The 24330-nt window shown below is 45.2% G+C and overlaps 1 protein-coding gene across 2 annotated transcripts in view; it reads left to right on the top strand.

Annotated features, from left to right (window-relative positions):
* The first annotated feature begins 3737 nt into the window (after positions 1-3737).
* Positions 3738-24330, top strand: part of COG7 (component of oligomeric golgi complex 7) — an 85622-nt gene continuing 65029 nt past the window's right edge. The window contains exons 1-4 of one of the 2 annotated variants that reach the window (XM_059154712.1): positions 3738-4129; positions 9438-9586; positions 9755-9871; positions 12353-12521. In XM_059154712.1, the coding sequence (XP_059010695.1) occupies positions 3961-4129; positions 9438-9586; positions 9755-9871; positions 12353-12521 (604 nt within the window). In that variant the 5' untranslated portion in view covers positions 3738-3960. The remainder of the gene's footprint in view (positions 4130-9437; positions 9587-9754; positions 9872-12352; positions 12522-24330) is intronic. The other variant, XM_059154711.1, reaches the window with a different exon arrangement.

Below are 24330 nucleotides of genomic sequence, written 5' to 3'. Positions count from 1 at the left end.
CAGTTAAGTGTCTGTCTTCAGCTCAAGTCATGATCCCGGGGTTCTGCGATGGAGCTCCAAATCGGACTCCCTGCTCAGCGGGGAGGCTACTTCTCCCTCTCCCCAGCCCCCTACTCATGTTCTCTCTTTATTTCAAATAAATAAATAGAATCTTTAAAAAATTATTGTGTTTATCTCAGAAAGAGTGCACGTGAGAGAGCAGGCCAGAGAGGGCAGGAGGGGCAGAGGGAGAAACATATTCCCCCCAAAGCAGGGACCCCAACATAAGGCTGAATCCCAGGACCTTGGGATCATGATCTGAGCTGAAGGCAGATGCTTAGCCAACCGGGTCACCCTGCAAAATAATTTTTTTAAAGATTATACTTCTGTATTTGACAGACAGAAATCACAAGCAGGCAGAGAGAGAGAGAGAGGGGGGAGGAAGCAGGCTCCCCGCTGAGTAGAGGAGCCCAACGTGGGGCTCGATCCCAGGACCCCGAGATCACGACCTGAGCCGAAAGCAGAGGCTTTAGCCCACAGAGCCACCCAGGTGCCCCAATTTTTAAAAATAACGTGGGTGGACCGACCCTATCAGACTTCCAAACTTACTATAAACTATGGTAATCAAGACAATTTGGTATTGGTACTATAAGAATATAGAAAATGCAACAGAATTTAAAGTCCAGAAATCCTCATATCTATATCACTTGATTTTTGTCTTTTTTTTTTTTAAAGATTTTTTCTTTATTTATCTGACAGAGATCACAAGTAGGCAGAGAGGCAGGCAGAGAGAGAGGAGGAAGCAGGCTCCCTGCAAAGCAGAAAGCCCAATGTGGGGCTGGATCCCAGGACCCTGGGATCATGACCTGAGCCGAAGGCAGAGGCTTAACCCACTGAGCCACCCAGGTGCCCCATCACTTGATTTTTGACAAAGACATTAAGGCAATTCAGTGGAGAAGGAAAGTTTCTAAATCATCTTGGGATAACTGTATACGTGCATGTAAAAAATTAGATGGGCGCTTGGCTGGCTCAGTAGAGCATGTGACGCTCGATCTTGGGGTTGTAACTTTGAGCCCCACACTGGGTATAGAGGTTACTTTAATTCTTTAAAAAATAAACTTAGGCCTTTACCTCACACCATACACAAAAAACTCAAAGTGGACCATGGGCATAAATGAAGAGCTACTACTTTAAAACTTCTAGAAGAAAATTTAGAACTTCACGATTTCATGTTAGGCAAAGATTTGCTAGATAATGAGACAAAAGGTAGGATCCGTAAGAAAGAACAAATGATAATGGAATTTATCAAAATTAAAAACTTGCACCTCAAAGACACCATTAAGAAAATGACAAGATACAGATTGGAAGAAAATAGTTGTAAACCATATTAAAAAGGGAATTCAGGGGGCGCCTGGGTGGGTCAGTGGGTTAACGCCTCTGTCTTCAGCTCAGGTCATGATCCCAGGATCCTGGGATCGAGCCCCGCATCAGGCTCTCTGCTCAGCGGAGAGCCTGTTTCCTCTTCTCTCTCTGCCTGCCTCTCTGCCTACTTGTGATCTCTGTCTGTCAAATAAATAAATAAAATCTTTAAAAAAGGGGAATTCAGAATATGTAAGAAATTTAACAGCTGAATATGACAAAGACAGCCCCGTTTGAAAATGGGTGAAAGATCTGAATAGACGTTTCACCAAAGAAGATGTAAGAATGGCTAATAACATGAAAAGATGTTCAAAATCGTTGGTTGTTAGGGAAATGCAGACAAAAGCAACAGTGACTATTATATACCGGAAATAGGTAAGGGTACAGCGAAGCTGGAGCCCTCACATGTTACTGATGATAGTGTAAAATGGTATCAGCTACTCTGGGTAAATTTGACAGTTTCTTAAAAAGTTGAACATAGGGGCGCCTGGGTGGCTCAGTGGGTTAAAGCCTCTGCTTTCGGCTCAGGTCATGATCCCAGAGTCCTGGGATCAAGCCCCACGTCGGGCTCTCTGCTCCGCGGGGAGCCTGCTTCCCCCTCTCTCTCTGCCTGCCTCTCTGCCTACTTAGGATCTCTCTCTCTGTGTCAAATAAGTAAATCTTTAAAAAAAAAAAAAGTTGAACATAAATTTATCTTGTAACTTAGCAATTCCACTTCTAAGAATATAACCAAAAGTAATGAAAACTTGTCTACACAAAGGCATGTGGCCGAACATTCATAGCAGCATTATTCATAATGACTTTATTTTTTATTTTTTTTTTTTAGAGTTTATTTATTTATTTGACAGAGAGAGACCACAAGTAGGCAGAGAGGCAGTCAGAGAGAGAGAGGAGGAAGCAGGCTCCCCGCTGAGCAGAGAGCCCGATGCGGGACTCGATCCCAGCACCCTGGGATCATGACCTGAGCCGAAGGCAGTGGCCTAACCCACTGAGCCACCCAGGCGCCCCTCATAATGACTTTAAACTAGAAACAGCATAAATGCCCATCAGTTGGTGAATGGCTAAATATGTCATATCCACACAATGGAATACTATTCAACAACATAAAAGGAACAAACCGATACATGGTGCAACACAAAGGGACCTCAAAAAACACGCTCGGCGAAGACAAGCCAGATGGAAATCTGAAATGTTTGCAAAAGGCAAATTTATAGAGATGGCAGATGAGTGGTTTCCTAGGGCCCGGTGTGGAAGCAGAAATTAAGTGCAAATGAGGAGGAAGGAACTTTTCTGGATGATGGAAATGTTCTTGTGGAGATAGACCAACTCTAAATTTTTAAAAAATCATTGAATTGTATAGTTACAATGGGTGAATTTTTAAAAAAGATTTTATTTATTTGACACACAGAGATCACAAGTAGGCAGAGCATCTGGCAGAAAGAGGGGGAAGCAGGTTCACCGCTGAGCAGAGAGCCTGATGTGGGACCATGACCCAAGCTGAAGGCAGAGGCTTAACCCACTGACCACCCAGGCATCCCACAATGGTTTAATTTTATATCCTGTAAATTATTAGTAAAGCTATTTTTAAAATGTTCATCAGGGAGGCCAGGGGATATATTGTAGAGGCGCCTAAGGCTTCCAACGCTCCCACCAAGAACAGTATACTAGTATACTAGCTTTTCCTGATTTGTGGATTGGGGTTCTTAGATATACAGAGTCTTCAAGAACTACCATATGCATCGAGTCGGAGTATGCCTGGCGTGAGAAGGGTAAGTGGCAAAACTATTCGCAATTACACACAAAGCATTTTTTTAAAATTTTCGGTTCTCATGACACTGAAGCCTTCTCTTTTCCGAGGCGTCCTACGAGGCTACAGAAAACAGGTGCAACCGGTCAGTTCCAGTTCCAGCGTGGTACGTTTCGGGGAAAGGACAGGAGGTCAATGTGGCTATGGGGAGGGCTGAGGCCGGATGGCGTAGATTGCTCCGCTCTCCGTAGGAAGGCAGGAAAGCGTGGTAAAGAGTTCAAGCTCCAGTGGCCCGCTTGCCCCAGTTCAAGGCCCCACAGTCCCCCTTTCTGGCGACCTGACTCTGGACCAGTTGCTCAGCGGCCTCTTGATTCTTTATCTTTACCTTGGGGGAGAATAACGGCCCCCGGAGGACAGTGAACTCTTTAAGTGCGCCAGTGCACGTAAGGGCTTCAGAGCAGGCACATACTTTCAGCGCTCAACGTGCACTCAAGTTAGCAAGAGCAGCTGCGAGCCGCTCTGCGCCGGGAGCCTTTCTCGGGTCCCCAGCTCTGCAGAGCGCCCGGAAGCGCCGGCGTCGCTATGGTAACGGCCACCCACTTCCGGAAGAAGGACGGCGCGCGGCGAGGGCCATTCGGAGCCCGCTGCTCCGCGAGTTCACAGAGGGGACGCGGAGGGACGAGTTTAGTGGGCGCTGGGGGTTCTGCCTGCCGCCCCCCGCCCCCCACACCAGGCCAGCCCCGGTGCCCTCTCAGGGCCGCTCGACCCCACAGCCTCGTTGCCGCCGGACGCCGGGGCTGAGCGCGGGTGCGGCCATGGACTTCTCTAAGTTCCTGGCGGAAGACTTCGACGTGAAGGAGTGGATCAACGCGGCCTTCAGGACCGGCCCCAAGGAGGCGGCGGCGGGGAAGGCGGACGGCCACGCGGCCACCCTGGTGATGAAGCTGCAGCTGTTCATCCAGGAGGTGAACCACGCCGTGGAGGGTGAGGCCGAGCTGCCGGGACGGACGTGGGGCGGCGGGCGGCGGGCGGGCGCGGGCCCCGCGGTGGGAAGGCGAGGCCGGCCCGCCCCTCCCCCTCCTGCAGACCCTTGGTGGGGGGGCGGGTAGCCGGGGGCCGGTCTCCGCTCGCTGCCGCCTGTCTCACGCCTGCCGAGGCCGGGGCTTGCCTCCTCCCCCTGGCGGTGCCAGCAGGTTTCCTTTACGTCCCAAAGAGTGAATTTCAAGAATAGTAACTGATCGTCACCTGGTCCTTAAATTCGCAAAAGCATATCAAAGCGGCGTGGGAATGACACAGATCTGGGGAGCGTAGTTTTTTAGCGGACCCTCATGCCCTTGGAGGTGGGCTGGCTTGAATAGAGACTTGAACCATCTTTCCAGGATACTTAACTGAAAAACAATACACACCAGCAACCTTCCCATTAACTCCTCCACTCGATGTTTACTCGCCGTCCGTTCATTAGATGCCTCCTGGACGCCGGTCTCTCTGCCAGGCTTGGTGGGAGAGAGACAGGTCCCGCAGGGAAGTTTATGACCCAGTAAATAGAACTTTCCTTTAGAGATGGGTCCAGTGTTTAAGAAAAGGCTGTTGTTGGGGGGGGGGGGAGCTTTATTTCACTGCAGGTTCTTTATTGTGCTTTGCCTCTAATACTCATAATTGAGCATCTGCCACACCTGTGCCCAGAAACGGGGCCAGGGGCAAAAAGTTTACCCTTCAGGAGATTGCTGCCTCGTGGGGAAGATACAAAACAGTTGAGTTACAATGAGGGATGGCTTTTCTGCAAGTAGGACCAGGGGCTATGAGAGCTGGCAGAAGCGTGCAGTCACCCCTAATCTGGGAGGATCATAAAGGGTTTTCCAACTGTGTTAGGCCTTGAAGGAAGACTTAATAGGGCAAAGAGAGAAAGGACATTAATAACGGTGATAGCAATATTTGAGTCCTTGGTATGTGTCAGTCACTCTTTTAAATGCTTTGTATGTATTAACTAAGTGGTTCTCAAACCAGGGGTGGTCATGTCACCTCCTTCCAGCCCCACCATCCCCTGAGTTTCTGGATGTTGTGGGGTGTGTTTTTCAGTCCTTGCGATGGGAAGGAATGTCACAATGAGGGACAGTTAGTGGAAATACCTAGCGATGCTTAGTGTCCTGCATGCTTGGGGTAGTCCTACACAATGAAGAACGGTCCTGGCCAGAATGCTAATGTTGCCCCTTTTCAGTCTAATTATCCAGTTTAAACCTGGCAATAATCCTTGGAGGTGGGCGCAGTTATGGTTCCCACTTCATAGTTGCAGAGACTGTGGCTGAGTGAAATCACAGACCCAGCATCATGTTTCTAGTTTGGATTTGAAGCCAAGGATTGGTCCCAGAGTTTAGGGCTCTTACCCGTTATACCTTGCTCCCTCTGGTATGAAGGGGACAGAGAAGAGCACACGCAGGGCCACATGGGTATAAGAAGGCCTAGCTAGTCCACAGAAGAGTGAGAAATTCTAACAGAGCTGCATCAGTAACATCAACAAACATTAGTCATTAATATTATTGTTATAGGATCACACTTTCCCCGGGGGAGGGGAAGACTTCTGGAGATAAGACAAAAAAGTAGGTTGGGATGAAAGGCGTTTTTGCCCATCATTTTATTTTATTTTATTCTTTACACACAGATACACACACACACACACACACACACACACCCAGGGAAGGGGGCTGCAGAGGGAGAGAGGGGGAGAGAAAATCTGAAGCAGGCCTGATTCCATGACCCTGAGATCATGATCAGAGTGGAAATCAAGAGTGGGACACTTGGGGCGCCTGGGTGGCTCAGTGGGTTAAGCCGCTGCCTTCGGCTCAGGTCATGATCTCAGAGTCCTGGGATCGAGTCCCGCATCGGGCTCTCTGCTCAGCAGGGAGCCTGCTTCCCTCTCTCTCTCTCTCTGTCTGCCTCTCCATCTACTTGTGATTTCTCTGTCAAATAAATAAATAAAATCTTTAAAAAAAAAAAAAAAAAAAAAGAGTGGGACACTTAATTGACTCAGCCACCCAGGTGTCCCCTTTTGGTCATCCTAAGGAGTGGGGAATTTGGCCCTTAGGCAGTGGGAAGCCTTCCGAGGTTTAAAGCTGTATTTTTATGGAAGGTGAGGCGAGGGCTCAAGTCTGCAGTGAAGAGGTGTTATTGCAGAGGCTCGAGGGGGGGTGTTGAGGCCTCCAAATTGGAGGATGGATTTGTTCATTCATTCAGTCAACAAACATTTATTGGGCACAAACTGGTTTCCAGGTTCCAGAGATACAGTGTTGAACAAGACCCAGTCCTAGGCATCTGCGTGGCTCAGTGGGTTAAGCCTCTGCCTTGAGCTCAGGTCATGATCTCAGGGTCCTGGGATCAAGCCCCTATCGGGCTTTCTGCTCAGCATAGAGCCTGCTTCCTCCCTCTCTCTCTCTCTGCCTGCCTCTCTGCCTACTTGTGATCTCTGTCTGTCGAATAAATAAAATCTTCAAAACAAAACAAAAAAACAGTCTTAGGTTGGATCAGTTAATCAAGTTGGGGGCGGGTGGAGGGAACCCACAAAAACCAAACAGGGACCAGATCATGCAGGCATTTATTTTTTTTTTAAATTTATTTATTTATTTATTTATTTTTTAAAGATTTTATTTATTTGTCAGAGAGAGAGAGAGAGAGCAAGCACAGGCAGACGGAATGGCAGCAGAGGCAGAGGGAGAAGCAGGCTCCCTGCTGAGCAAGGAGCCCGATGTGGGACTCGATCCCAGGACGCTGGGATCATGACCTGAGCTGAAGGCAGCTGCTTAACCAACTGAGCCACCCAGGCGTCCCTCATGCAGGCATTTAATGTCACATTAAAGACTTTGGAGTTGATACAAAATGAATATAAAGGGTATGTACCAGAGGATTTTTAAGCAGGGGAGAGACATGGATGGGTTTTTGTCTCTGTTTGAAAAGCAGCTGTCCAGAAGAATGGACTGTCATATAGTGGCTTTAAGTGGGGTTATGGCGGTGGTCATGGTGAGAAATGGGTAGATTTAAGATATTTTTAGGAGGAGGAATGGGAAGAACTTGCTGATGGATTGGAAGGAGGGATGAGCGGGGGGAGCATTGAGAATGACAGCAGGTTCTTGAGCTGAGTGACTGTGGGTGCAGGTCCCACGCGGTCGGGAACTGTGAGAGAATTTGTAAAGAGAGTCCATAGCCCATCACCTGGATTCTGCAGCGAACAGTGTACTGCTCTGCTCTGTCACAGATCTGTCCCTCTCTCCACTCATCCATCATTTTTTTTTTTTCAAGGATCTTATTTATTTATTTGACAGAGATCACAAGTAGGCAGAGAGGCAGGCAGAGAGAGGAGGAAGCAGGCTCCCTGCTGAGCAGAGAGCCCAATGCGGGGCTGGATCCCAGGACCCTGGGATCATGACCTGAGCCGAAGGCAGAGGCTTTAACCCACTGAGCTACCCAGGCATCCCCATCCATCCTGTTTTTTGACGTGTTTCAAAATGAGTTGCAGACGTCAGTATGCTTTACCCCTGTACATTTCAGTTGGTACCCTAAACAGTAGAATTCAGCACTTATTTTACAGCTCTTTATTTTTCAACTGAATACAGTTTACATAAGGTGAAAGGCACAGATCTGTTCTGATGAGCATCATGAGTTTTGGCCAATGTGTACGCTGGGATAACCTAAATCTCTGTCAAGGGGAATATTGCCGTCACCCAAGAAAGTGCCTCCGTTCCCCTTCACAGTAAATCTGGTCCTTAACCTCCCAGAGGCAACCACTGCAAGTGAGAGTTTTAAAATGGGGGAAAGAGGGGTGACTGGGTGGCTCAGCCGTTAAGCGTCTGTCTTTGGCTCAGGTCTTGATCCCAGGGATCAAGCCCCACATCCGGCTCCCTGCTCGGCGGGAAGCCTGGTTCTGCCTCTCCTACTCTCCCCGCTTCTGTTCCCTCTCTCACTGTGTCTCTTTCTGTCAAATAAAATTTTAAGAAAAAAAAGTGGAAGAAAGAGTGGATTCAGTTTGGGGGGGGGGGGGTTGTGCAGAAGGAAAAACGAGGGATCAGCAGGGGCCCAAGAGTGACTGAGGCTTAGCAAGCAGAAAGTTGGAGCTATAAAAATGTTGTTAAAAGTCAGCATTGTTCAAAGTCCGTCTCTGTGTGAAAGAAATCCTTGTTCTGTCTTTGTTTTCTTAGTCTTAGAACTTTACCTGGGGTCAGTGCTGGAAACAGATTGTTATTCTATGTCACAGCTGGACGAACAGGTTCCTGAAATACTTCTTCAAGGTGTTCAGGTTCTAGGGGCGCCTGGGTGGTTCAGTGGGTTAAAGCCTCTGCCTCCGGCTCAGGTCATGATCCCAGGGTCCTGGGATTGAGCCCCGCATCAGGCTCTCTGCTCAGCGGGGAGCTGCTTCCCTTCCTCTCTCTCTGCCTGCCCCTCTGCCTACTTGTGATCTCTGTCTGTCAAATAAGTAAATAAAATCTTAAAAAAAAGAAGTTCAGGTTCCGTTCACCGCACTGGTAGAAGACAGTGGACTTACTGATTCCCCGGTGCATTGCCCTTTAAAGGGTCAAGGGTGCGCCATTAGCTCTCCCAATTCCACGTAACACATCATAGGGCCCAGAGATATGCACGTTGTAGTCTGTGTTTGGGACGTTTGTTTGCAACATGCAGCTTTCTTAATGTCACCCAGTCTCCTACTGGACTTGCTAAATGAGAAACTCTGGCAGGCGCCTAGAGACCTGCATTTAACTGTGCCCCAGTTGGCGCTGGCCGTCTATGGACTCTATTTCAAAAAGACCATGGAATGCGGACATTGGGGCCAGACATATGTAAGGTTTGGTTTCAGCTCTGTGAAATCCGAGGGCAGTTACTCAACCTCTCTGAGCCTCAGTTTCCCAATTTGTAACAGGTGGCTGCTGGTGATTCCTGTGGACATTCAGTGCTAGAATGTTCGTAGGTCACCTGCTACATAGTTGGCATTGACCCAGTGTCAGATTCTTTCACCTCCTCTCCTCACGAAGGGACTTTCAATTGAACTCAGTTGTGGAGAAGCGTTCATGTTGGGTCAGGTTGATGGTTCCGTCCTTGTCAAATCACATGGCGCACGTCCGGCGGTCTGGGAGAACATGGTCCTGGCAGAGCCCGCCTCCCAGCCCTCCTCCTCTCCCTCCGCATCTTCCACAGAAAACTTGTGTGGTTGGGGGTGCTTTGGGCAGAATCCCTTCCTGTCTCACGATCTGTTCATCTTGTCCACTGGTGACCGGTCCGAGTTTCACCTTTTGTTCTTGGGTTCTTGCTACAGAAACCAGTCACCAGGCTCTTCAGAACATGCCCAAAGTGCTCCGCGATGTCGAAGCCCTGAAACAGGAAGCGTCTTTTCTGAAAGAACAGATGATTCTTGTCAAGGAGGACATTAAAAAATTTGAACAGGATACATCTCAGTCAATGCAGGTATTTCGGCTCCTGTCCCTCAGGCCGATTCTTGTTTTGGGGAGACATTCACAGAAGCTCCCTCAAGACAGGCGCGTGCTGTGACGCTTATGTTTCCGGTCACAGGCGGAGGCCAGAGATGAAGGAACTGCCACTTCCTTAGTGTTTGTCCTCTCGTCTCTCGTTTAGGTATTGGTAGAAATCGACCAGGTGAAGTCCAGAATGCAGCTCGCGGCCGAATCCCTTCAGGAAGCGGACAAGTGGAGCACCCTGAGTGCCGACATCGAGGAGACCTTCAAGACTCAGGTAGGTCTTGGGCTCCTGGGTGGCTCAGTGGGGTAAGCCTCTGCCTTCAGCTCAGGTCATGATCTCGGGGTCCTGGGATCGAGCCCCGCATCGGGCTCTCTGCTCAGCAGGGAGCCTGCTTCCCCCACCTTCTCTCTCTCTGCCTGCTTCTCTGCCTACTTGTGATCTTTCTCTGTCAAATAAATAAATAAAATCTTTAAAAAAAAAAAGACTCAGGTCTTTAGTTGAGGGCATGTCCGCAGGCCAGGTAGGCAGGCGCTTGAGGTTCAGAGGCACAAACAAGAAAGTTATTTCCCCGAACCCGCAAGGGATTGGAAAACGCAGCACGTGGAAACACACACAGGCAAAGAGTGGGAAGACCTGCAGTTGCTCTGGGTCTTTCCACCTTCTGGAGTTGGTGTCTCCCACCTGACGGAAGACCTTCTCAGTCACAGAGTTCGGGAGAAACCTCCATGGAAAAGGCAGAGAAAATGGATGAAATGGGAGTGTGGAACACAGGTTGGGGGGCCTTTCCCATCCCGGGACCTCTCTGTGGTTGTCTGTTCGTTGGGTTCCTCCGCCACCGCTCTGGTCCTGCTGCCCGTTGTCCCTCCGCCAAACCGTTGGAGCAGTCGGCATCCCTGCTGGCTCCTGGCCTCTCGCGGGCAAACTCATTCGCTCCCTCCCTGTGCCGCTGGCTCCTGATCCGTACTCCTTAAATTGTGTCCTCATCTTACTGTCCCAACACGCTGTGAACTCAGGGGCTGCCGTGTGAGCTTCTGTGTGTCTCAGGCATCTAACATGGTGTCTGACATGATATAGACACCTGTGGAGTGATGAAATGAAACACAATTACTATACCTTGAATTCTAAAAAACAGCATTTATTTTTCTAATTTTAAACATAATTTATGTGTGTCTTAGAAGATTTGGAAAATTCCAGAAAGTACAAGGCAGAAAACAAAATGATCCTATTCCTGTGCACACTGATAAGTTTTTTTAATGTGTACTGGGTATTTTTTCCTACTATTTCCATATTTGTGCTTATGTATTTTGTATATATTATGTATTACTGATATAAAGACATTACATATATTCTAGTGTCTATTTTTTATCTAAACAAGATCTTACTTAAATTAATGTCTTATTTCTTACTTAATAGAAAGTCTTATTTCCCTTTGTAATTAATACTTCTCAAAAACATGATTTTTAATGTGTGCACGTATTCCGCATGTCATTATGAGTGACTCGTCCTTTAGGATTTAGGTTGCTTCCAGGCTTTCGTTACTACAACACTAGAATCACATTAATTAATTAGAATCCATGACTATCTCTGTGTCCCTCTGATTGTTCGTTCTTTGTTTTTTTAAAAATTTTATATCTAGGTAATCTCTACACCCAATGTTGGGCTCAAACTCACCACCCTGAGATCATGGTACACCAACTGAGCCAGCTGGGCACCCCCCCCCCCCCCGCAATTGTTTCTTTAGGACAAATTTCTAGAAAAGGAAACACGAGGTCAAAAGATGTGAGGGGTGCTTGGGTGGCTCAGTCAGTTAAGCATCTGCCATCGTGAAGCTCAGGTTATGATCTCAAGGTCCTGAGGTTTGCCGCATTGGGCTTTGTGCTTGGCGAGTCGTCTGATTCTCCCTCTCCCTCTGCACGCCCCCCTCAGCCCTTTGCTCATGCGCGGCACCCTCTCTCTCTCTCTCTCTCAAGTACATGAGTAAAATCTTTAATAAAAAAATCGTGTGAATAATTTTCCATTTCTTTTAAAAGATTTTATTTATTTATTTGATAGACACACGGTGAGAAAGAGACCACAAACAGAGGGAGTGGGAGAAGGAAAAGCAGGCTCCCCACTGAGCAGGGAGCCTAACGTGGGGCTTGATCCCAGGACCCTGAGATCATGACCTGAGCCGAAGGCAGAGGCTTAACAATTGAGCCACCCAGGTGTCCGAATAATTTTCAATTATTGATGCAAATTGCTAAATTACCTTCTAGAAAGACAGTACAAATTTATGGGACCAGACTCTTCTTCTTCACACCCTCACCAACAGTAGCTATCATAATTTTCTCTAGGGTTTTCCACTTTGTTAGGAAGAAAACTCTTGTTTAAATTTCCATTGATTTGACTGCTAATCATATTGAACATAATAAGTTTATGGGTCATTTTTTTATTATATGGACTGTCTTTTCCTGTATTTTGTCTGTTCTTATCGAAGTATCTGGGGTCTTTCATTTCTTTCTTTCTTTTTTTTTTCAAAGATGTTATTTATTTGAGACAGAGACAGAGAGTGAGTGCATGAACAGGGGAGAGGGGCAGAGGGGGAGGGAGAAGCAGACTCCCTGCTGAGCCGGGGGCTGACACAGAACTCAGTCCCAGGACCCTGAGATCATGACCTGAGCCAAAGGCAGATGCTTAGCTAACTGAGCCACCCAGGTGCTCCTGAAGGACCTGGGGTCTTTTAAAATAAATATCTTCTGTTCTGGCCTTTCGTAGGACGTAGCTGTGATTTCTGCCAAGCTGACCGGTATGCAGAACAGCTTAATGATGCTTGTTGATACGCCAGACTACTCAGAAAAATGTGTGCACCTGGAGGCGCTGAAGAACAGGCTGGAGGCCTTGGCCTCGCCGCAGATTGTCACGGCCTTCGCCTCCCCGTCTTTAGGTAAGTGCCGGCCTCTCTCCTTGCTGCACACCCCCCCACAGGGGTAAGGCTTTCCAAGTCTTCCACCTTTTGAGTATCTTACTTTGGATTAAATTATGTAATTTCGAATTAAGTTGTAACCTAATGGGGGTTACCTTTTTCCAGTAGTTCATATGAATATTTTTAAGCATATGGAAATGTCGAGATAAGCATACAACAAACAACATCTAGATCCTAGTTTGGTGTTTCAGCACATTAGCTCTGTCACACATCAACCCACCCATCCATCGCTCTGTCCATCCAGGTTCTGTTGGGGGTGCATTTCAGAGTAACTTACAGATATCAACATACTTCACTCTTAACTGCTTCAGCATTCATATCAACAACTAGAGTTCAGTTTCAGTTTAAGATTCTCTTTTGAGGGGGTAAAATTTACTTTTAAGGAAATGCACACATCTTAAGTGTATCGTTTGACCCTTGTCAAATACGATTTTTATTTCCTCTGATCTACTAATGTGGGAAATCATATTGATAGCGTTCCTAATATCCTATTATTTTTGCACCTCAAGATCAAGCCCCACACGTTTATGAGATGTCTGTGTGGGTGCGCATGCGCATGTGTGAGTGCATGTTAAAGTCCTACTGGATATTTGATGATGCTTTATTTAGAACTTTTTCATAGAGAGCTCATTAGTAGATATCTGTGTCGGGGGTTAGTATCATGGTTGTGTTGATGTCATAGAAACAGCTGGGAAGCTTTCATTCTTCGTTATTTTTTTTTAAAAGATTTTATTTATTTGACAGACAGAGATCACAAGTAGGCAGAGAGAGAGAGAGAGGAGGAAGCATGCTCCCCGCCGAGCAGAGAGCCAGATGCGGGGCTCAATCCCAGGACTCTGAGATCATGACCTGAGCTGAAGGCAGAGGCTTTAACCCACTGAGCCACCCAGGCGCCCCTCATTCTTCCTTATTACTCTATTATAGTTTTTTGTTTTTGTTTTTTTTTTGTTTTTTTAAAGATTTTATTTATTTATTTGACAGACAGAGATCTCAAGTAGGTAGAGAGGCAGGCAGAGAGAGAGGAGGAAGCAGGCTCCCTGCTGAGCAGAGAGCCTGATGCGGGGCTCAATCCCAGGACCCTAGGATTATGAGCTAAGCTGAAGGCAGAGGCTCTAACCCACTGAGCCACCCAGGCGCCCCTCTATTACGGTTTTTTTTTTTTAAAGATTTTATTTCTTCATTTGAGAGAGAAACAGAACAGGGAGCAGGGAGAGGAAGAGGGAGAAGCAGACTCTCCCTTGAGCAGGGAGCCTGGCTCGGGGCTTGATAACAGGACCTTGGGATCATGACATGAACCAAAGGCTGATGTATAACTGACTGAGCCAACCGGGTACTCCAAAATAGCATTTCTGCTATTTTTCTGTTTAATTTTTACTTTTGTGAGATCATTATTTACTTTCTAGTGTTTTCCCAGTGTCCTTTTATATCTCATAGTGATACCTTAGATCCCCAACCCCCCTTTATTTAAAATATTTACTGTTTTAAGTAATCTCTACACCTAATGTGGTGCTCAAACTCAACTCCAGGATCAAGAGTTGCACCTCTGTTGACTGAGCCAGCCAGGTACCGAAACTCAGATCCTGTTAGGGAAAGCACACCGTATGTAATTTCCTTGAGTGTGAAGTGGTTGTAGCTTCAAATTTCTTCTCTTTCCTAGGCTAATTTTTTTTTTTTAAATTTTTATTTATTTATTAGACAGAGATGACAAGAAGGCAAAGAGGCAGGCGGGGAGGGGGAAGCAGGCTCCCCACTGAGCAGAGAGCCCGATGCAGGGCTCCATCCCAGAACCCTGGGATCATGGCCTGAGCCGAAGGCAGAGGCTTTAACTCACTGAGCCACCCAGGCGCCCCCCAGGCTAACTTTTTGAAGTGCTCTCTCTTTTATTTATTTATTTATTAATTAAAAATATTATTTTAAGTAACATATCATGTATTATTAGCCCCAGGGGTATGGGGAAGTGCTCTCTATTTTAAAAAGAGTTTTTTTTTTTTTTAATTATGGTAAAATACACATAGCATATAATTTACCATTTTAACCATTTCTAAGTGTACAAGGTAATGGCATGAAGTATATTTACGTTGTGCAAACATAACCACCAGCCACCTCCAGAACTCCTCATCTTCCTCAGTGCTATTAAATACTAGCTCCTGGGAGGCCTGGGTGGCTCAGTTGGTTAAGCCACTGCCTTCAGGATCCCGGGATCGAGTCCTGGATTGGGCTCCTTGCTCAGCGGGGTGCCTGCTTCTCTCTCTGCCTCTGCCTGCTTGTGCTCTCTCTCTCTGTGATAAATAAAATCTTAAAACAAAAAAAAATATATACTAACTCCTTACTCTCTCACCCCAGCCCCTGGCATCTGCCATCCTCTTTCTGTCTCTAGAGATTTGACTACTTTAGGGACCTTATAGAAGTAGAATCACATGGCATTTGTCATTGTGTGATTGGTTGATTTCACATAGTATGTATCATTAAGGTTTTTCTGTGTTTTAGCATGTGTAAACATTTCCCTCCTTAAAAAAAAAAAATTTCCAGGGCACCTGGGTGGCTCAGTGGGTTAAGCCTCTGCCTTCAGCTCAGGTCATGATCCCAGGGTCCTGGGATCGAGCCCCGCATAGGGCTCTCTGCTCAGCGGGGAGCCTGCTTCCTCCTCTCTCTCTGCCTGCCTCTCTGCCTACTTGTGGTCTCTGTCTCTGTCAAAGAAATTAAAAAAAAAAATCTTAAAAAAAAATTTTTTTTCTCCTTTTTAAGTCTGAATATTATTCCATTATATGTATATATCACCTTTCATTTATTTATCTGTCCACAGACAGCTGAGTTACTTTCGTCTTTTGACTGTCGTGAATAGTATTGCTGTGCACACAAGTGTACAAATACCTGATGGAGTCTCAGCTTTCGGTTCGTTCAGGTGTATGTCCAGAAGTGGAATTTTTGAATCATATGAGAATTCTACTTTTAATTTTTCAAGGAATCATGTTTTCCATAATGAGTTACATCTTTTTACATTCCCAGCAGTAATGTACATGTGTTCCAGTTTCCCCACATCTTCCCCACCACGTGTCATTTTCTGCTTTTTTTATTTTTTTAATTTTTTTTTAAAAGATTTTATTTATTTATTTGACAGACAGAGATCACAAGTAGGCAGAGAGGCAGGCAGAGAGAGAGAGAGAGAGAGAGAGGGAAGCAGGCTTCCTGCGGAGCAGAGAGCCTGATGCGGGGCTCGATCCCAGGACCCTGAGATCATGACCCGAGCCGAAGGCAGCAGCCCAAACCACTGAGCCACCCAGGCGCCCCATTTTCTGCTTTTTTGATAGTAGTCATCCTAATAGGTGTGTATTAATATCGCAGTGTGATTTTGACCTGCATTTCCCTAATGACTACTGATACTGGATATGGCCATATCCTTATTGGCCATTTGAGTATCTTTGGAGAAATGTCTATTCAAGTCTTTTGTCCTTTTTTTTTTTTTTTTTTAAAGATTTTATTTATTTATCTCTCAGGGAGAGAGACCATACAAGCAGGGGGAGCAGGAGGCAGAGGGAGAAGCAAGCTCCCCTCAGAGCAGGGAGCCCAGTGGGAGACTTGATCCCAGCACTCTGGGATCATGACCTGAGCCGAAGACAGACACTTAACCGACTGAGCCACCCAGACGTTCCAAGTCATTTGCCCATTTTAAAATTAGGTTATTTGGGGCGCCTGGGTGGCTCAGTGGGTTAAGCCTCTGCCTTTGGTTCAGGTCATGATCTCAGGGTCCTGGGATCGAGTCCCGCATCGGGCTTTCTGCTCAGCAGGGAGCCTGCTTCCTCCTCTCTCTCTCTCTGCCTGCCTCTATGCCTGCTTGTGATCTCTGTCAAATAAATAAATAAAATCTTAAAAAAAAATAAATCAGGTTATTTATTTTTTATTGTTCAGTTGTAGGAGTTTGTTATATATTCTGGATATTAATCTCTGTTCAGATATATGTTTTGTAAACTCTCATTCTGTGCGTTGTCCTTTCTTTCTTTTTATAGTGTCTTTTGATATACAGTTCTTAAATTTTTATGTAGTCCGATATGTCTGTTTTTAATTTTGTTGCCTGTGTTATTGGTGTCACAAGTGAGAAACTATTGCCAAATCCAATGTCATGAAACTTTTCCCATCTTCTAAGAGTTAATAGTTTTCGTTGTTATGTGTAACTCTTTGATCCATTTTAAGTTAATTTTTATATGGTGTAAGGTAAGTGTCCAACTTCTTTCTTTTGCATGTGGATATCCAGTTTTCTGAGCATCATTTGTTGTCCTTTTCCCACTGTATGACCTTGACACCCCGTTGAAAGTCATTTGACTATATATGTGAAGATTTATTTCTGGGCACTCTCTTCTCTTCCGCTGATCATGTCCGTCCTCATGTCAGTACCACACCGTTACCCCCACTGGTCCATACATATTGTTTTGATTATTGTAGCTTTGTTGTAAGTTTTGAAATCATGGAGTGTGAGACCATCAATGTTACCCTTCTTTTTCAGGAATGTTTTATCTATTTGGGGTCCCTTGAAGTTCTGTATGAATTCTAGGACGGGTTTTTCTGTTTCTCCACAAGACACCATTGGAATTTCAATAGGGATTGTATTGAATCCGTAGATGGTTTTGGGTAATATTACCATCTTAACAGTATTAAGTCTTCCAATCCATGAACATGGGATGTTTTCTCATTTATTTGTGTCGTCTTTAATTTCTTTCATCAGTGTTTTGTTGTTTTCAGAGTACAAGGCTTTCAGCTCCTTGTGGAATTTTTTTCCTAAGTATTTTATTATTTTTTTTATGTTACTGTTAATGAATTTTTTCTCCTCTTCAGATCATTCATTGTTAGTACGTAGAAGAACAACTGATTTTTTTAAAAAAATATTTTATTTATTCATTTGAGTGAGAGACAAGGCAGAGAAAACACAAGCAGGGGGAAAGGAAGAAGCAGATTCTCCACTGAGCTGGGAGACCAGTGTGGGGTTCGATCCAGGACCCGGAGATGATGACCTGAGCCAAAGGCAAATACCCAACCATCTGAGCCAGCCAGGTGCCCCAATACAGCTGATTTTAATGTGTTGATTTTGTGTCCTGCAACTTTGCCAAATTCTCTTATTAATTCTAACAGGTTTTTTTGTGGAATATTTAGGGTTTTCTGATTATAACATCATATCATCTGCAAACAAAGACAATTTTACTTCTTCCTCTTCTCTTTGAATGCTTTTTTCTTACATGCCTCATTGCTTTGGCTAAGACTTCCAGCACTTAGGCTTATAAAGGTGGCAAAAGCAGACATTCTTGTCCTGTTCCTGATCTCAGAGTAAGAGTTTGAAATAGTCTTTCACCATTGAGTATTAGGTCAGCTGGGAGCTTTTCATCCAGGGCCCTTATTATGTTGACATAGTTTGCTTCTATTCCTGGATTGTTGAGTTATGTCATGAAAAGTGTTGAATTTTAACAAATCCTTTTCTTCACCATTTGAGATGATCATGTGGATTTTTTCCAGCATTCTGTTAATATCGTGTAATACATTGCTTGACTTTTGTATATTGAACCATCCTTGCATCTCAGGAATAAATTCTACTTGGCTGTAGAGTATCATCCTTTAATATGCTGCTGATTTTGGTTTGCTAGTATTTCGTCAAGGATTTTTACATCACTATTCAGAGATGTGACATCTGGGTGGCTCAGCTGGCTAAGTGTCTGACTGGTGATTTCTGCTTAGGTCATGGTCTCAGGGTCATGAGATCGAGCCCCGTGTTGGGATCTGTGCTGGGTGTGGAGTTTGCTTGAGCACTCCACCCCTGCTTGAGTGCACGTGTCTTTTCTCTCTGTCAAAAAAAACAAAAAACAAAAAAAAAAAACTTCAGGGATATTAGTCTGTGGGTTTCTTTTCTTGCATTGTCTTTGTCTGGCTTTGGATTGAGGGAGTGTTGGCCTCATAGAATGAGTTAGAGTGTTTTCTCCTCTTCAATTTTTTGGAAGAGTTTGGGAAATAGCAGTATAAATTTTTCTTTAAATGTCTGATATATTCACCAGTGAAGCTGTTTGGTGTGCTTTTCTTTCTTTCTTTTTTTTTTTTAAAGATTTTATTTATTTGTCAGAGAGAGTGAGCGAGAGCGAGCACAGGCAGACAGAGTGGAAGGCAGAGTCAGACGGAGAAGCAGGCTCCCTGCGGAGCAAGGAGCCCGATATGGGACTCGATCCCAGGACGCTGGGATCATGACCTGAGCCGAAGGCAGCTGCCCAACCAACTGAGCCACCCAGGCGTCCTGGTGTGCTTTTCTTTGTTGGAAGTTGTTGGATTACTGATTCAGTCTCCTTACTAGTATTGGATTCATTTAGAGTTCTTATTTCTTCATGATTCAGTCTTGGTAGATTGTGTGTGTCTAAGAATTTGTTCATTTCATCTAGTTTATCCAATTTGTTGGTATTTATTTATTATTAATTGATTTACTTAAAAAAATATTTTATTTATTTGAGAGAGTGAGCACGAGCTTTGGGAGGAGCAGAGGTAGAAAGAGAAGCAGACACTCTGCTGAGCACAAAGACGACATGGGGCTCGCTCTCAGAACCTGAGCTGAAGTTAGTTGCTTAACTGACTGAACAACCCAGGGACCCGTATTTTTTTTTCTAAGTAGGTTCCATGCCCAACCCAGGACTTGAACTCACAACCCTGAGATCAAGGCCTGAGATCAGGAGTTGGACACTCTACCAACTGAGCCATCCAGGCACCCCCCATAGTACTTTTTTATAATCCTTTTTATTTCTGTAAGATCAGAAGTAGTGTCCTTTCTTTCATTTTTGACTTTATTTGAAATGTCTTCTTTCTTTTTCATAATAAATCTAATTAAAAGTGTGTAAATTTTGTTCATCTTTTCAAACAACCACCTCTTGGTTTTGTTGATTTTTCTTTTTTGTTTTGCTCTATTATATTGATCTCTGCTCCGATCTTTATTATCTTCCCTTCTGCTACCTTTTGGTTTAGTTTGTTCTTTTTTTTTTTTTTTTCCCTTTTCTAGGTCTTTAGGATGTAGAGTTTAGGCAGTTGGCTTGAGATATTTCTTTTTTTTTTTTTTTTAACCCAAACATTTACAGCTATAAATTAGCTGTTAGTGCTGCTTTTGCAGCATCCCACATATTTTGGTATATTGTGTTTTTATTTTCATTTGTCTCAAGATAATTCTTAATTTCCCTTATGGTATCTTCTTTGACCCATTGGTTGTTTAAGACTGTTGTTTAGTTTCTACATATTTGTGAATTTTCTCACTGTTTTTTCTTCTTTTGATTTCTAGTTTTATTTCATAATGATCGGAAAGGATATATGATTTCCGTCTTATTTACGCTTGTTTTCTTTTTAAAGATTTTATTTATTTATTTATTTGTCAGAGAGAGAGAGAGAGAGAGCACAAGCAGGCAGAGTGGCAGGCAGAGGCAGAGAGAGAAACAGGCTCCCTGCTGAGCAAGGAGCCCGATGTGAGACTCGATCCCAGGACCCTCGGATCGTGACCTGAGCGAAAGGCAGCCACTTAACGAACTGAGTGACCCAGCTATCCCTCCACTTGTTTTCTGGCCTCAGTTGTGAGCTGTCCTAGAGAATGTTTCATGGGCACTTGAGAAAAATATGTATTCTGCTGTTGCTGGGTGGAGTGTTCTGTGTGTGTGTGTGTGTGTGTGTTAGGTCTAATTGGTTTATGGTGGTGGTCAAGTCCTTGACTTCCTTATTATCCTCCCTCTGCTTGTTCTTGAAGTGCTCTCATGATGTGCCTTCTGCACCCTCTGTTCCTTTTCTTTTCTCCCCTCCCTGTGCTACTTCTGCATAGGTCCTATTGTGGGGTTTTTTGGTTTTTTTTTTTAGTTTGTTTTTGTTCTGCTTAGTCATACTTCTACGTGGCTGCTTTTTTCTGGGCTTGCTCTTAACTGGAAAATAACGTGCAATCTCCTTAGAAGCCCATCCTTGTTTACCTGGGCTTTGTTGAGAGCTATCGCCTTGCCCTTGAATTAAAAGCTCCATTCCGTGTTGTGCTCTTCAGCTGCCTAAAGAGAACGGCTTCAGTACCCACCTCCAGCCTTTCCCTTCCATGACTTACCCTCTTGTCAGTCATCTGTTTGGAGTGTTCTCTGCCTCTTTAGGATCCTAGGACTGGAGCTGGTTTGTGGAAAGTCACCATCTGGTAGCTTTGTCCCTCCCATTTTGTCACGAGTTTTTGCGGCTAGAGGCCCACAGAGCTCACGGATATGGTAGGGGTGCACCTCTGGCTTCGTGGGGTTGGAGAAGAAGTTAGGAATGGAGGTGGGGAGGCGGTGGCTCCATGAATTTGAATGATTTTCCCTTCCTGCTGAAGGGGTTTGCTGCTAGAATCAGGTTTGGAGGATGCCCTCTGGGTCAGGATTATGGGCCTTGGTAGCGAGGGCAAGCTATGTTTGATTACCTTTGTTCAGATTTAAATCAGGCCCGATTCCAGACCCACTCTCTGCAGGCAGGATGGCTCTTTTTAGCCTCTTCTGGGCTGATGCGGAACTAAGCCTTCTCCGCTGGCCTGGACCAGACCCCCTCTTTGCTCCCTGTCTCCAACTTGTCCTGCCATGCTTAGCTGCTCCCGGTGACATTCCCAGGCTTCTGGAATCCCCACTCACCATGGGCCAAGGTGACTGAATATCTGACTTCTGATTCCTTTCTCCAACGTTCTGCAGTACACATATTTCCCCGGCTTCAGCACAGATGAAGTGGTTGTATTTTTCTCATGGTAGTGAATTTTGGTGAGCATCAGGAAGTTTCCCCACCCCACCCAAAGTAATGTATTCTCTCATCAGATATCTTTCCTGGTAGGCCTAGTTGCTTTTTTATCTGATGGTTTTTATTTTTTAAAAGATTATTTATTTATTTATTTATTTATTCAACAGAGAAAAGTTTTGCATTAGCACAAGCAGGGAGCAGCAGCAGAAAGAGAGGGAGCAGCAGGCTCCCCGCCGAGGAAGGGCGGGATGCAGGGCTTGATCCCAGAACCTGGGGATCATGACCTGAGCTGAAAGCAGACACTTAACCGACTGAGCCACTCGGGCACCCCATCTGCCTTTTTTTTTTTTTTTTAAGATTTTATTTATTTGACAGAGATCACAACTAGGCAGAGAGGCAGGCAGAGGGAGAAGGGGAAGCAGGCTCCCTGCTGAGCAGAGAGCACAAAGTGGGGCTCTATCCCAGGACCCTGAAATTATGACCTGCACTAAAGGCAGAGGCTTAACCCACTGAGCCACTCAGGCACCCCATCCCTATCTGTTTTTAAAGGGAAATCTCTGGAAGTGCCTGGGTGGCTCAGTTGACTAAGCGTCTCTTGTTCTCAGGGTCTGGGGTTCTGTTGACCTACTTAAAAAAATCAGGAGGGGAATCACTGCTAAGTTAGTACCTCCCGAACACCTTACCACTTCCCATCTCTGCTCAGAGTGACATTCTCCAACCTCATATGCCTATCTCTGTTTACACAACCAACCAGTAATTCAGTTATGTTGAAGCAAACTTTTTAAAAAAAATTTATTTAGGGACGCCTGGGTGGCTCAGTGGGTTAAAGCCTCTGCTTTCAGCTCAGGCCATGATCCCAGGGTCTCAGGGTCCTCTCTGCTCAGCGGGGAGCCTGCTTCCCTCTCTCTCTCTCTGCCTTCCTCTCTTCCTACTTGTAATTTCTCTCTCTGTCAAATAAATAAATAAAATCTTTTAAAAATTTTTATTTATTTGACAGAGAGAGACACAACAAGAGAGGAAACACAAGCAGAGGGAGAGGGAGAAGCAGACCCCCCATCAAGCAGGATTCCCGATGTGGGGCTCAATCCCAGGATCCCAGGATCATGACCTGAGCCTAAGGCAGATGAAGCAGATTTATTTTACTAAAGATTTTATTTATTTATTTGTCAAAGAGAAAGAGAGAAGGAGCACAAGCAGGGGGAATAGCAGGCAGAGGGAGAAGCAGGCTTCCCACTTAGCAAGGAGCCCAATGTGGGACTTGATCCCAGAACTCTGGATCACCACCTGAGCCAAAAGCGGTTGCTTAACTGACTAAGCCACCCAGGCATCCCTGAAGCAACTTTTTATAGCAGTTTTATTTTTTATTTTTTTGAAAGATTTTATTTATTTATCAGAGAGAGAGAAGGGGAGGGAGCGAGCACAGGCAGACAGAATGGCAGGCAGAGGCAGAGGGAGAAGCAGGCTCCCCGCTGAGCAAGGAGCCCGATGTGGGACTCGATCCCAGGACGCTGGGATCATGACCTGAGCCGAAGGCAGCTGCTTAACCAACTGAGCCACCCAGGCGTCCCTTATAGCAGTTTTAAACATAGCAGGGAGATTCATTTGATCTAAGGGATCATGGGAAAATAATAAGCATTTTAGGGGCAAAAAGCCATCTTCCAACTCATGGACTCCTGCCCATCAAAGTGAGATCTACTCTCAGATTTCCAAAGCTGGATTATCATCACAATAACTGCCCTCACAGATTTTTCTTCTCAGCAAGTATAAAAGGTTGGCTACCAGTTTGTGTAGTTAAAATTTTTCTTTCTTCTTTTCCTTCTGAGACGGTGGCATCTGAGTTTTGGCCAGACGGGGGCAGACGAGTGCCATAGGTTGTGCTTTGGACGGCCTGTCCCAAGGCTGCCGCCCTGGCTTCTCAGCAGTGAGCCTGGAAGCGGGAGCTTCCATTCAGTCCTTTCCTCTGCCCTTAGGAAAATATGTAAGAAACTACTTAATATAAATGCCAGAATTTGGCTCTTAGAGTCCATTGCTATGTGTGGAATGCTGATGTTTACCAAATTACTTACTTATTATCCTCAAGCCACCAAATATGTGAACATCTAAGCTGTTGAGTTTGTTTGCTTTTGTATAATTCCTGTCTGGTGTAATTCCAAGTAGGCATTTCAAAAGGATAACTCCTTTTTTTTTTTTTAAAGATTTTATTTATTTATTTGTTAGAGAGAGAGAGAGAGTGGGAGAACACAAGCAGGCAGAGAGGCAGGCAGAGGCAGGCAGAGGCAGAGAGAGAAGCAGGCTCCCCACTGAGCAAGGAGCCCGATGCGGGACTTGATCCCAGGACCCTGGGATCATGACCTGAGCCGAAGGCAGTGGCTTAACCAACGGAGCCACCCAGGCATCCCAGGATAACTCCTTTTTAAATATTGTTTTAAAATACTGATTATGTGAGGAACAGCAGGGAATGCAAGGATGAATAAGATAAGGTTGCTGTCCTTCAGGGACTTTACAGCTTGGTTGAGGGTGAGGCCAGGAGAGAACAGGTGCACCAATAATTTTATTACAAGATGGAATGTGAAAGTTGCTTTAGCCATCCCGGGGATGAAGGGAAAAGATGATAGAAAATCGAGGAAGCTTTTCTGAACGAACTAACATATGTGCAGAACTTTGAAAGAGCAATGAATTTTTTAAAATTTTTAATTGTTTGCTTTTAAAAAATATTTTATTTAAGATTTTATTTATTTGACAGAGAGAGACACAGCTAGAGAGGGAACACAAGCAGGGAGAGTGGGAGAGGGAGAAGCAGGCTTTCCACCAAGCAGGGAATCCTTTGTGGGACTTGATCCCGGGACCCTGAGCTGAAGGCAGATACTTGATGACTGGGCCCCCCAGGTGCCCCTAAAGATTTTATTAATTTATTTGAGAGATAGAGAGTGAAAGACAGCACAAGCAGGGGGAGTGGGAGAGGGAGAGGGAGAAACAGGCTCCCCATTGAGCAGGGAGCCCAATGTGGGGCTCGATCCCAGGATCCTGGGATCATGAACTG

This window comes from Mustela lutreola, chromosome 17 (assembly GCF_030435805.1).
Source record: "Mustela lutreola isolate mMusLut2 chromosome 17, mMusLut2.pri, whole genome shotgun sequence".
Classification (NCBI taxonomy): domain Eukaryota; kingdom Metazoa; phylum Chordata; class Mammalia; order Carnivora; family Mustelidae; genus Mustela; species Mustela lutreola.
This window is presented reverse-complemented; position numbering and strand designations above follow the sequence as displayed.